The 13,393-nt window shown below is 46.1% G+C and overlaps 1 protein-coding gene across 1 annotated transcript in view; it reads left to right on the top strand.

Moving 5' to 3' along the window:
* The window catches only part of LOC144486602 (uncharacterized), a gene marked incomplete at its 5' end in the record, with an annotated part of 70,233 nt that extends 57,562 nt beyond the window's left edge, over positions 1-12,671 (top strand). The window contains 3 exon segments of the mRNA XM_078204650.1: positions 4,690-5,015; positions 5,100-5,416; positions 11,945-12,671. Of these exon segments, the coding sequence (XP_078060776.1) occupies positions 4,690-5,015; positions 5,100-5,416; positions 11,945-12,671 (1,370 nt within the window).
* Between the last annotated feature and the right edge of the window lie 722 nt (positions 12,672-13,393).

The following is a 13,393-nucleotide window of genomic DNA, read 5'->3' as shown; positions in this document are numbered from 1 at the left end:
CAGGTTAAAGCTCTTTCCACACTCAGTGCACTGGAACACTCTCAATCAGGTGTGTGTGTCTCGGTGATTTTCCAGTCACAATGATGTTAGAATGGCCGATGGTTTCACATCCCAGTGAATTGAGTGGCTCAGATCTTGATGTTTGTTTTGAGATTTCTGTCTCAAAATTCTCCCCTTCTAATATCCTGTAAAAGGAGTTCTCAAAAATTACCACTATTAGTGTAGGATAAAAATTCAGAACAGACAGTTTTAGTTTCTCTGGAACAATCTGTCCTCTCATTCCCCCAAAACTGTAAATCTCTGTCTATTTTTCCTCCATTCTCAGTCTGCTGTACCTCCTGAAGATGCTAATTCATGTTGATTGACAGATCAATACATAATGCTTCCTGTCCTCAACACAGAGACCATAACATCATGGAAAGTAGGAGGAATAGACCATTCGGCCCATTGAGCCTGCTGTTCCATTCAATAAGATGATGGTTGATCCGATTGTGCCCTTAACTCCACGTTCCCGCCTGTCGGCCATAACTCTTGTAGATAACAATCTGCCTAACTCAGCCTGACGCAGCCTCCACTGCTCCCTGGGGAAAAAAATTCCAAAGACCCCCTGAGGGAAGAAATTTCTCATCTCCATTCGAAATGAGAAACCCTTCATATTTGGCATTCTGCCCATGTGGGGAAATAACCTCTCTTCATCTGTCAAGCTACCTTGGGCAGCACGGTGGCAGTGGTTAACACTGCTGCCTCACAGCGCCAGGGATCCGGGTTCAATACCCGGCTTAGGTCACTGTCTGTGCGGATTCTGCACATTCCCCCCGTGTCTGTGTGGGTTTCTTCCAGATGCTCCGGTTTCCTCCCACAGTCTGAAAGACGTGCTGGTTAGGTGCACTGGCCAAACTAAATTCTCCCTCAGTGTACCCAAACAGGCACTGGAGTGTGGCGACTAGAGGATTTTCACAGTCACTTCTTTGCAGTGTTAACGTAAGCCTACTTGTGGCACTAATAAATAAAATTTAAACTTAAAAAGATTACCCCTCATTCTTCTAAACTCCAATGACTACAGGCCCAACCGTTCCTAATAACACAACACCTTCCCAGGTATTAGACTGGTGATCCAGTATAACATGGGAAAATGTGAACTTGTCCACTCAGACAGAAAGAACAGAAAAAGCAGCAGCTTATTTAAATGAATTGCAGAACAAAGAACAATACAGCACAGGAACAGGCCCTTTGGCCCTCCAAGCCTGCACCGATCATGTGTTCCTAACTAGACCATCCGTTTGTATCCCTCTATTCTCAGTCTGTTCATGTGGCTATCTAGATAAGTCTTAAATGATCCTAGCGTGTCTGCCTCAACCACCTTGCTTGGTAGTGCATTCCAGGCCCCCACCACCCTCTGTGTAAAATACGTCCCCCGCATATCTGTATTGAACCTTGCCCCCCTCACCTTGAACTTGTGACCCCTTGTGTTTGTCATTTCTGACCTGGGAAAAAGCTTCCAACTGTTCACCCTATCGATGCCCTTCATAATGTTATAAACTTCTATTAGGTCGCCCCTCAACCTCCGTCTTTCCAGGGAGAACAACCCTAGTTTACTGAATCACACCTCATAGCGAATACCCTTCATACCAGGCAACATCCTGGTAAACCTTCTCTGCACTGTCTCCAAAGCCTCCACGTCCTTCTGGTAGTGCGGCGACCAGAACTGGACACACTATTCCAAATGTGGCCTAACCAACGTTTGATATAACTGCAACATCATATGCTAACTTTTATACTCTATGCCCCGTCCAATAAAGGCAAGCATGCCATATGCTTTCTTCACCACCTTTTCCACCTGTGCTGCCACCTTTAAGGATCTGTGGACTTGCACACCCAGATCCCTCTGCGTGTCTATACTCCTGATGGTTCTGCCATTTATTGTATAGCTCCCCCCTGCATTAGATCTACCAAAATGTATCACTTCACATTTATCTGGATTAAATTCCATCTGCCATTTCTCCACCCAATTTTCCAGCCTATCTATATCCGGCTGTATGCTCTGACAATGTTCATCACTATCCGCAACTCCAGCAATCTTTGTGTCGTCCGCAAACTTACTAATCAGACTAGGTACATCTTCTTCCAAATCATTTATATATATCACAAACAGAACTCTGAGGTACAGAGCAATCTGGGTGCCTTGGCAGGGGAATCACAAGTTAGTTTCCAGGTGCAGGGTTAATACTCAGGTCCATGAACTCCACCACCGTGCACCCCACAAACTGTGTCACCCTCATCAGTGATACTATCCTCCTCTCTGACCACAGGCTGAACCAGACCAATTGCAATCTTCCTTTCCTATTTGACCTTGAGTTGAACTATTGGCTACATACTCTCACCGTCTCTAATATTACTGTTTCCACCTCTGTAAGACAATTAGATCCATCCTGCCTCAGTTCATTTGCTGCTGAACTTCTCATCTTGCCTTTGTTACTGTCAGATTTGACTATTCCAACGCTCTTCTGACCGATCCCCCATCTTCCATTCTCCATAAACGTACCCTCCTCCAGAACTCTCTGGATGGTTGGCAGTTTAGTGGGAAAGAGTGAATAGAACGGAAGATGGGTTTCATGGACAAGATTAGCTCTTGAAGGGATAAGGGGAGATGGAGAGAAACTAAAGAAAGAAGTCAGTTTAAGGCCTGGGCTGGGCAGATCTTCAGAACAATTTTGAACTTCCGGGGTAGTGGAAGGGAGGAAAGCAGCAGAGGCAGCTGATCAGATTGTCTCAATCTTAGTGACAATGGGGCAGCACAGAGGCAGAGTGGTAGCATTGCTGCCTCACAGCGCCAGAGACCCAGGTTCAATTCCAGACCAGGTGGGCAGTTTGCACGTTCTCCTCAAGTCTGTGGGGGTTTCCTCCGGGTGCTCTGCTTTCCTCCCACAGTCCAAAGATGTGCAGGTTAGGTGGCTTGGCCATGCTAAATTGCCACTTAGTGTCTAAAGATATGTGGGTTGGGCGTATTGGCCATGATGGATGCATGGGGATAGGGCCGAGGTAATATGCTCTGTTGGAGAGTTGGTGTAGACTGAATGGGCCGAATGGCCTCCTTCCACATTGCAGGGATTCTATGATTCCATGAGCTCCTCACACTCGTTGCTTTGGCAAGAATGGAGGAGACTGGGGATACCGAGGATGTTTTAAAAAGAGCTAACTTGTGTGAGAGATATTAAAATTATTAACCACACTGGCTGTTCCAACACAAAGCTAATTTATTTGGCTTTTATCCAGAATATTAACACATATGATAGGGATTGAGTTTATCAACATCAGCAGAAACAGAGCACAAAGGTATTTTTTAAGACAAATGATAGAAAAATATCAGGAAGGTCAATGCAATAAGAAGATTGGATTAAGTAAAAGCAAATTACTGTGGATGCTTGAAATCGGAAATAAAACAGAAAATTTGGGAAAAACTCAGCAGGTTTGGCAGCATCTGTGGAAAGAGAAACAGAGTTAACGTTTCAAGTCTGTACAGATCAGGTAAGAATGGCAGATTTCCCTCCCTGTCAAGTTGAGATGATGGAAGGGAATCAGAGTGAAGGTGTAAAGATTATGGGTGAAGACTTGAAGAATATGAGTAGCTTCAAGTTCCTGGGGTCAGTGATGGGAGGAGATGGAAATTTGGAAATGAAGAAACAGATTAGCTCTGGCTGGAGTAATTGGAAGATGTGCAGTGGAATATTCGGTGATAGAAAATTATCACTGAACTTGAAAAGGAAGAATCTACAATCACAGAAAATAGTTGAGGCCAAAACATTGTGTGATTTCAAGAAGAAATTAGATATAGCTCTTGGGACTAAAGGGATCAGGATATTGAATTCGATGATCAACCATGATCATAATGAATGGCGCAGCAGGATCGAAGGGCCGAATGGCCTACTCCTGCTTCTAGTTTTTATCTTTCTATGTAGTGGAGAAGAGATTGAAATGGTCTGGACATCTGTTATGGAGAGTGAGGGAGGAAATGTGGTGAGGGGAGTGATGGACATGGGACTGTCAGGAAGAAGGAGAGGAGGAATGTCTAAGACCAGATGGAAAGATGTGGTGGACAGAGACAGAAATACAGTGGGATTGGGAGAGGAATGGTGACTGACAGGAGGAGATGGTGAAGCAGCTTTGTGGTGATTCCAAGTACAATGGGTAGAGGAGGAAGAAAAACACCCAGATCCCAGTGAACATGGATGTGGTTAACAGCAAAACCAAATCGTGGTAGTTACTCGTGAACTGGCTGGTGTCTCAGCAGATTGGATAACTCGATGAATCCTTTCCCGCACTGGGAACAGGTGAATGGCCTCTCCCCAGTGTGAATTTGCTGGTGCCTCTGCAGGTTGGCTGACTGAGTGAATCCCTTCCCACACTCAGGGCAGGTGAATGGCCTTTCTCCAGTGTGTGTGCGCTGGTGTTTCAGCAGAGTGGATAAATCAGTGGACGCCTGCACCACGGGGAAACCATGGAAATGCGGGGACTGTGGGAAAGGATTCAGATCCCCATCCGAGCTGGAAATTCATCGACGCAGTCACACTGGGGAGAGACCGTTCACCTGCTCTAAGTGTGGGAAGGGATTTACTAATTCATCTGACCTGCACACACACCAGCGGGTTCACACAGGAGAGAGGCCCTTCACCTGCTCTGTGTGTGGGAAAGGATTCTCTCGCTCCTCCAACCTGTTAGAACACCAGGAAATTCACACTGGAAACAAGCCATTCACCTGTTCTGTTTGTGGAAAGGGATTCTCGTGGTCCTCCCACCTCCTGGTACACCAGCGAGTTCACACTGGGGAGAGGCCGTTCACCTGCTCTCAGTGTGGGAAGGGATTCACTCGGTCCTATAAACTGCCGATGCACCAGCGATTTCGTGCTAGTGAGAGGCCGTTCACCTGTTCTGAGTGTGGGAAGGGATTCATTTATTCATCTACCCTGCGGACACACCAGCGAGTTCACACTGGGGAGAGGCCATTCACCTGCTCCAATTGAGGGAAGGGATTTACTCAGTTTTCCATCTTGAAAACTCACCAGCGAGTTCACAGTAGGGAGAAGCTATTCACCTGCTGTCAATGTGGAGAGGAATTCTCTCGGTTATCCATCCTGCAGACACACCAGCGAATTCACACAGGTGAGAAACCGTTCACGTGTTCTGACTGTGGGAAGAGATTCTTTCATTCATCTGCCCTGCTGAGACATCAGCGAGTTCACACCAAGGAGAGGCCATTCCCCTGCTCTGAGTGTGGGAAAGCATTCACGCAGTTATCCAATCTGCAAACACATCAACAAATTCACACAGGGGAGAAACCGTTCACCTGATCTTTGTGTGGAAAGGGGTTCACTCGGTTATCCCACCTGCGGACACACCAGCGAATCCACACTGGGGAGAGGCCGTTCCCCTGCTCTGTGTGTGGAAAGGGGTTCACTCGGTCATCCATCCTGAAGACACATCAGCGAGTTCACAAGTGATTACAGCGGGTGGATTGTGCTGTTATTGCTGCTGTTAATCACAGTAAGAAGTCTCACAACACCAGGTTAAAGTTTGGACTTTAACCTGGTGTTGTGAGACTTCTCACTGTGCTTACTCCAGTCCAATGCCGGCATCTCCACATCATGTTAATCATAACCAGGACTCAACCATGTTCATTCTGACAGTTGGTGAAATGGGAGGGTTGGAGGGTTTCTTTCTGCTGGAGCCTCCCAACCTTCCTAAAGAGCAGTAACCTGAGCTGGGCTCAGTGTTCTGTTGTGGCCTCACCAGAGCTTTAGAAACTATCAGAATAACCTCCCTGCTTTTGTTACAATTCCTCAATTTCTGAAGCCCAAGATCCCAGATTTTCCAAACAGGAACATCAAACAGTTTTGCTAGAAAATAAAATGCATTTTAACAACATTCTTAAAATGGCAGAAGAAGATTTTGACCAGTGAAGGAACGAGTTGTTGACACAAACAGAAGCTATTTTGACCTTGCTCTCTCCAAAAGAGAATCCAGAATGTTTGAGTCTGGGAAATGAAATTAAAAATGAAGCTGCAGCTACAACTGAGCAAGAAGAAGACATTTCAATGTGGAATTGAGTGGAATATTCTCTCTGGATTTAAACAATGGAGGAACTGCAAACGTGAAAGAAAATAAATTTCAAAATGTGAACTCTGTACAGACTGTTTTCAAAATAGAACTTGAAAATTCACAAATGAACAGCAATGAGGACTCTCCTCTTGCAGGAGGAACTTTGGATTATAATTATTGTAAAAAGAAAAGTTTCAGAAAAGACTGCAAGCAGTAATTTCCATCTTCAGTGGACTGAATTCCTGGACATGGAACCCAGCAGTGTGCTGAGTATAAAGAAACTCTTGGGGTGAGGTAAAAAAATGGAACTAGATTTATATCATAAATCTTTATCGACTGTACTATTCAATTTGTAGTGTTGTCTTTTTAAATTTTATTTAAACATACTGTAAAGTTTGTTTTTGTTTAACAATGTGGAATCTTGTGATGTAATTCTTTCAGTTAATCACTGGGTGTTCGAATTTCTCTGCAAACGTTAACAGTCCTGACCGGGATCGCAAAGATTCACACAAACAGTGTTTCAAAACAAGTCGAAGGAAAAGATGTTTTTTCTTCTTCAGTCCAAACGTTACACATGAAGAAACCCTCTTCTGGTTTCTCCAATAATTTGTTGCTTCGAGCAATTCTTTTCATGGAACAATCAGATAATTGATGACTGAAAGTGGAACTAATTGTATCCCTTTAAAGCAGGAGGGCGATCGCCCGGCACAGAGGGGAATTAGGGATTTCTCCCATAGACCAATTGACAGGGATTCTACCCTCCAACCACCTGAAGTGAATTCTTTACATGAATCATCCGTGCCAGTGCAGGTATCAACTTGCAGTTTGGCTGATCAGAAAATGCTTTGTTGCTGATTTTCCTTGTGTTAGGAAGTGACAATGCCAAGGCCAGATCTTGTTTCCTCCTTGATCGGGATGTAACCCGTGTCCACATCGCCACTTCATTCTTCCACTGGTTGTAAGGTTCAGACTCCGAGAACATCAGCAGGTAATCAGACCCTGACAATTCCCACTGCCTTTCAGTCATTTCTCACAAAAGCTGCTGGGATTGGAAGCTTCCGTCTGAAATATACTTTCTTTTAGTTTCCAACCTTCACCATTAGACAAGCATTTTCTGTTACCATGTTGTAATCCTGACAGCCTTGGGGTGGAGTCAATCTTTATTTGGTCTAGATTTGTTCACAGAATCAAACATTACAGGTTCAACTCTGACTCCAAGCTATATTAGTGAGTCCCACTTTTTACCTGCTCATTATAACTATCGAATCAGTGCCCTCCATCTGAATAAACTTAACCTCTATTGATATAATTAACAGCCACAGTCAGAGCATCCGAAAGATCACTAATGGGTGTGACTGCCATGGTGTCTCAGCAGCTTGGGTGAACAAGTGAATCCTTTCCCACACACTGAGCAGGTGAATGGTCTCAGTTTGGAAACTGAGGGAAAATAAAATTTCAGGCAGAAGCTTCCAATCTGGTAGGTTTTATGAGAAATGCTGAAAGTGAGTGGGAATTATCAGGGTCTCTCCCCAGTGTGAATTCCCTGATGTTTCAGTAGGTCAGATGATGTTCTAACCCTCTTTGCACAGTGAGAGTGCCTGAACGGGGTCTCCTCAGTGTGAATGCGCTGGTCGACCCTCAGGTAGGCTCAGGTTTTAAAGCAGCTCCCACAGTCAGAGCATTGAACAGGTTTCTTATTGGGGGAGGAGCCTCAGTATTCCAGCAGACTGGATGATTGACTGAGTCACTTCCCACACACACATCAGATGAATGGCCTTTCCCCAGTGTGTAATCGTTTGTGTCTCAGCAGACTCGATAATTGAGTGAATCCCTTCCCACACTCGGAGCAGATGAATGGCCTCGGCCCAGCGTGAATGCGTTGGTGTGTCAGCGGGAGGGATGAGTGAGTGAATCCCTTCCCACGCTCTGAGCAGGGGGACAGTCCCTCACCCGTGTGAAATCGCTGGTGGTTCTGCAGGGTAGATGACTGAGTGAATCCCTTTCCACACACACAACAGGTGAATGGTCTCTCCCCATTGTGAACCCGCTGGTGTGTCAGCAGGGCAGACGAATCGCTGAATTTCTTCCCACACTCAGAGCAGGTGAATGGCCTCTCCCTGATGTGAAGTCGCTGGTGATTCCTCAGGGTGGATGAATCACAAAATCCCCTTCCAAACTCAGAGCAGGTGAACGGTGTCTCCACAGTGTGGCTGCATCGAAGGGATTCCAGCTTCGAGGGACAATTGAATCCCTTCCCACAGTCCCTACATTTCTATGGTCTGAGTGTCTTTGTACATCTTCAGGTTCAGATGAAGGTTTGATCCCATAGATAACACGTACATGGTCTCTCCTCACTGTGAATCCTTCGATCTTTTCCAGGCTGTGTAACTGGTTAAAGCTCTTTCCACAGTCAGTTCACTGGAATACTCTCACTCGAGTGGATGTGTCTCAGTGATTTTCCAGTCACACTGATGTTTAAACAGTTTGAAGGAACAAACATTTTCCATTCTAGTTTCAAATGCCAATGGTATTCAGATCCTGAATAATTGGGTGACTCTGTCAGATCCTAACGTCATGTTTGTTGAGATTTGTGTCTGTAAATTCTCCCCTTCTAATAGCCTGTGAAAGAAATTCACAAAAATCAATGCTGTCAGTACAGGATAAAAACTCAGAACAGACAATTCTCGTTCCTGTGGAACATTCTTTCCTCTCATTCTTGAAAATGTGTAAATCTCCATCCCAAACACTCTCCCTCCAGTCTCACTTTGCTGGACCTGAAATAGACATTGTCCTGAGGGTGCTGATTCATCCTAATCGACAGATCCGTGCTGACTGTTTCATGTACAGGACACATATTCCTGAAATCTTCACACAGGCTTGTGTCTAAGCATATAAAAAAATTGCATATTTAGTGAACTAAAAATGTATGCAATATTCAGAACTCTATTACATGATTAGAGATACAGATGGGTGCGGAAGAACTTGACTTGGGGAGCAAGCAATCATGTTCTGGAACTCACTGACGATGAGAGTGGTGGAAGTGGAGACGACCAGTGATTTCAAAATAAAATTGGTCGGGCACTTGAAGGAATGAAACGTACTGGGGAACAGGGATATGGAGGAAAAATGGCACTGAGTGGATTCCCCGACAGAGACTTGGCACGGACTCAAGCTGCTGAATTGATTTATCTTGTGCTCTGCTGACTCTTTGACTGGAAAATATACAGAGTAGTTACAATACGATTCTGGAATTAAACAAAATCCATAAATAATGTACCTAATATGCACCATATAGTAAGAAGTCTCACAACACCAGGTTAAAGTCCAACAGGTTTATTTGGAATCACAAGCTTTCAGAGCACTGCCCCTTCATCAGGTGAGAAGGAGCAGCGCTCTGAAAGCTCGTGATTCCAAATAAACCTGTTGGACTTTAACCAGGTGTTGTGAGACTTCTTACTGGGCCCACCCCAGTCCAACACCAGCATCTCTACATCATATGCACCATATAACAACACCAGACATATCAATGTTGTTGCGATCCTCATGGTCACCTTATAATAAATAAATTCCCACAAATCACAATGGAATAAAATAAAGACAATGTTTCATTTTTAAAAAATGTTACTTTTAAAAATTAATCTAAAATTAACATCACAGGATAAATTACACTTTAAAAAGCTCAGACAATAAAAACAGGTTCCACAAAATCACAAACATTTCCCCCCTCAGTATATTTGGCTCTAATTCCAGTTCCAGAGAATTTCTCTGTATTTCCCAGGGGGAGAAAGAAAGTGTTTTCCTCACAGATGTTGTCCAGAGGATGAAGTTTGAGTCTGTGTGTGAAGTTTGAGTCTGTGTGTGAAGTTTGAGTCTGTGTGTGACGTTTGAGTCTGTGGTGAAGTTTGAGTGTGTGGTGAAGTTTGAGTCTGTGGTGAAGTTTGAGTCTGTGTGTGAAGTTTGAGTCTGTGGTGAAGTTTGAGTCTGTGTGTGAAGTTGGAGTCTGTGGTGAAGTTTGAGTCTGTGGTGAAGTTTGAGTCTGTGGTGAAGTTTGAGTCTGTGGTGAAGTTGGAGTCTGTGTGTGAAGTTGGAGTCTGTGTGAAGTTTGAGTCTGTGGTGAAGTTTGAGTCTGTGGTGAAGTTTGAGTCTGTGGTGAAGTTTGAGTCTGTGGTGAAGTTTGAGTCTGTGGTGAAGTTTGAGTCTGTGTGTGAAGTTGGAGTCTGTGTGTGAAGTTTGAGTCTGTGTGTGAAGTTTGAGTCTGTGTGTGAAGTTTGAGTCTGTGTGTGAAGTTTGAGTCTGTGGTGAAGTTTGAGTCTGTGGTGAAGTTTGAGTCTGTGGTGAAGTTTGAGTCTGTGGTGAAGTTTGAGTCTGTGGTGAAGTTGGAGTCTGTGTGTGAAGTTGGAGTCTGTGTGAAGTTTGAGTCTGTGTGTGAAGTTTGAGTCTGTGGTGAAGTTTGAGTCTGTGGTGAAGTTTGAGTCTGTGGTGAAGTTTGAGTCTGTGTGTGAAGTTTGAGTCTGTGTGTGAAGTTTGAGTCTGGTGAAGTTGGAGTCTGTGGTGAAGTTTGAGTCTGTGGTGAAGTTTGAGTCTGTGGTGAAGTTTGAGTCTGTGGTGAAGTTTGAGTCTGTGGTGAAGTTTGAGTCTGTGGTGAAGTTTGAGTCTGTGGTGAAGTTGGAGTCTGTGTGTGAAGTTTGAGTCTGTGGTGAAGTTTGAGTCTGTGGTGAAGTTTGAGTCTGTGGTGAAGTTTGAGTCTGTGGTGAAGTTTGAGTCTGTGGTGAAGTTTGAGTCTGTGTGTGAAGTTTGAGTCTGTGGTGAAGTTTGAGTCTGTGTGTGAAGTTTGAGTCTGTGGTGAAGTTTGAGTCTGTGGTGAAGCTACAAACAGAAGCTGTTCTGTTTCAAATCAAACTGCGGGACTTGGAAGAAAATGATGGGAAGAGATTTTGCAAAGTCCCCTCCCCCACTCCCTCAGCTGGCAGCCCAGCACGCAGGCGCAGAGAGCACTGCTGAGCCGAGCTGTCCGGAGCAGGCGCAGAGAGCGCTGCTGAGCCGAGCTGTCCGGAGCAGGCGCAGAGAGCGCTGCTGAGTTGAGCTGTCCGGAGCAGGCGCAGAGAGCGCTGCTGAGCAGAGCTGTCCGGAGCAGGTGCAGTGCCGCTGCCGCCAGCGGTCGCTCTCGATCTCTTTTTGGAGCCGCAGCCGCCGTAGAGAGAGGGGGGAGGGGGAGATCACCGAGCGGCTTCTCGCTCTGGCCGGAGCCGCCAGCCGGTTGCCTGGAAACCTTGGCTGGAGGAGGTGCAGGGGGAGGGGAACAATGGGTGGGGCTCCCGGGTCCGCGAGCCGGGCCTGCGCCATGGAACCCCGACACGTCACTGCGGAGCCGAGTAATTCCTATTGGCTGATTCAGGCAGCGCTCCATTGTGACGTCTCAATGCGGAAGTTGGCCACTGAGCTTCAGATTAAAGCTTCCACTTGGATTTGAAGACTTCAGTGAGTGGAAAAGCAGCAACACACTGCCACACCCGAGTGAGAGTGTTCCAGTGCACTGACTAAAGAGCTTTAACCAGTTACACAGCCTGAATAAATATCACACCATTCACAGCAGGGAGAGACTGTACCCGTGTTCTGTGTGTGGACAAGGCGTCAACTGATTGGCCACCCAAGGGAGAGGCAAGGACACCTGCACCATGGAGAAACCATGGAAATGTGCGGACTGTGGGAAGAGATACAGAGCCCCCTCTCTGCTGGATGCTCATCGGCGCAGCCACACTGGGGAGAGGCCATTCATCTGCTCTCAGTGTGGGGAGGGATTCGCTCTGTTGCCCAGCCTGCAGTCACACAAGCGAGTTCACACCGGAGAGAGACCGTTCACCTGCTCTCAGTGTGGAAAGGGATTCACTGTGTTATCCACTTTGCAGAGACACCAGCGAATTCACACTGGGGAGAGGCTGTTTATCTGCTCTCGGTGTGGGAAGGGGTTCAGTCAGTTTTCCAACCTGCAGATACACCAGCGAGTTCACACCAGGGAGAGGCCATTCATCTGCTCTCGTTGTGGGAAGAGATTCACTCGGTCATCCGACCAGTGGACACATCAGCACATTCACACCGGGGAGAGGCCATTCACCTGCTCTCAGTGTGGGAAGGGATTCACTCGGTCATCCAACCTGCGGACACACCAACACGTTCACACCGGGGAGAGGCCATTCACCTGCTCTCAGTGTGGGAAGACATTCACTCGGTCATCCGTCCTGCGGAGACACCAGCGAGTTCACACTGGGGAGAGACCATTTACCTGCTCTCAGTGTGGGAAGAGTTTCAGTCAGTTATCCACCCAGCAGAAACACCAGCAAATTCACACTGGAGAGAGGCCGTTCACCTGCTCTCAGTGTGGGAAGAGATTCACTCAGTCATCCCACCTGCGGAGACACCAGCGAGTTCACACTGGGGAGAGGCCATTTACTTGCTCTCAGTGTGGGAAGGGTTTCAGTCAGTTATCCAACCTGCAGAGACACCAGCGAATTCACATGGGGAGAGACCATTCACCTGCTCTCAGTGTGGGAAGGAATTCACTCAGTTATCCCACCTGTTGAGACATCAGTGAGGTTACACTGGGGAGAAACTGTCCACCTGCTCAGTGTATAAAAAGTGTTCAGAATTTCATCACAGCTGCTGAGGCACCAACAAGTGCACAGGGGTTGGATTCTGCTGTTATTGTTTCTGCTCTCAATTACATCCAGGACTGCATTTTGTTCATTCTCACAGTTGGTCAATGGGGAGGGTCAGAGGGTTTCTTTCTGCTGGACTGGCCGGTCTCACAACTTTCCCTCCAGTGGGCTGATGCTCTTTGAGTCTTGTTGTGAATACCTGGTTTCAAATTTCACAAGGATCACAGAGTGACCGGGTGTGAGGAAGTTCAGAGATATTTAGTCAGCATTTCTGTTTGAAACTCCCCCAATGCCCATCCAATTCCCTTTGTAATTGTTTATTGTCTCCACTTCCTCCACCCTCGTAGGCAGTGAGTTCCAGGTCATTACCATTCGCTGCATCAACATTTTCTTCCTCACATCCCTCCCTACATCTCTGACCTGAAACTTTAAATCTGTGTCCCCCTTGTCCTTGTCCCATCAGCTAATGGGAACAGCTTTTCTTTGTCCACCTTATCTAAACCTGTCAGAATCTTGTCCACCTCTATCAAATCTCCCCTCAACCTCCTTTGCTCCAAGGGAAACAACCCCAGCCTGACATTGACAATAAAGAACAAACTAACAGAATATGTTAGAACCTGAAACCAAATGGGAATGTTTAATTCCTG

Source organism: Mustelus asterias, unplaced genomic scaffold (genome assembly GCF_964213995.1).
Source record: "Mustelus asterias unplaced genomic scaffold, sMusAst1.hap1.1 HAP1_SCAFFOLD_410, whole genome shotgun sequence".
In the NCBI taxonomy this organism is placed as follows: Eukaryota; Metazoa; Chordata; class Chondrichthyes; order Carcharhiniformes; family Triakidae; genus Mustelus; species Mustelus asterias.
This window is presented reverse-complemented; position numbering and strand designations above follow the sequence as displayed.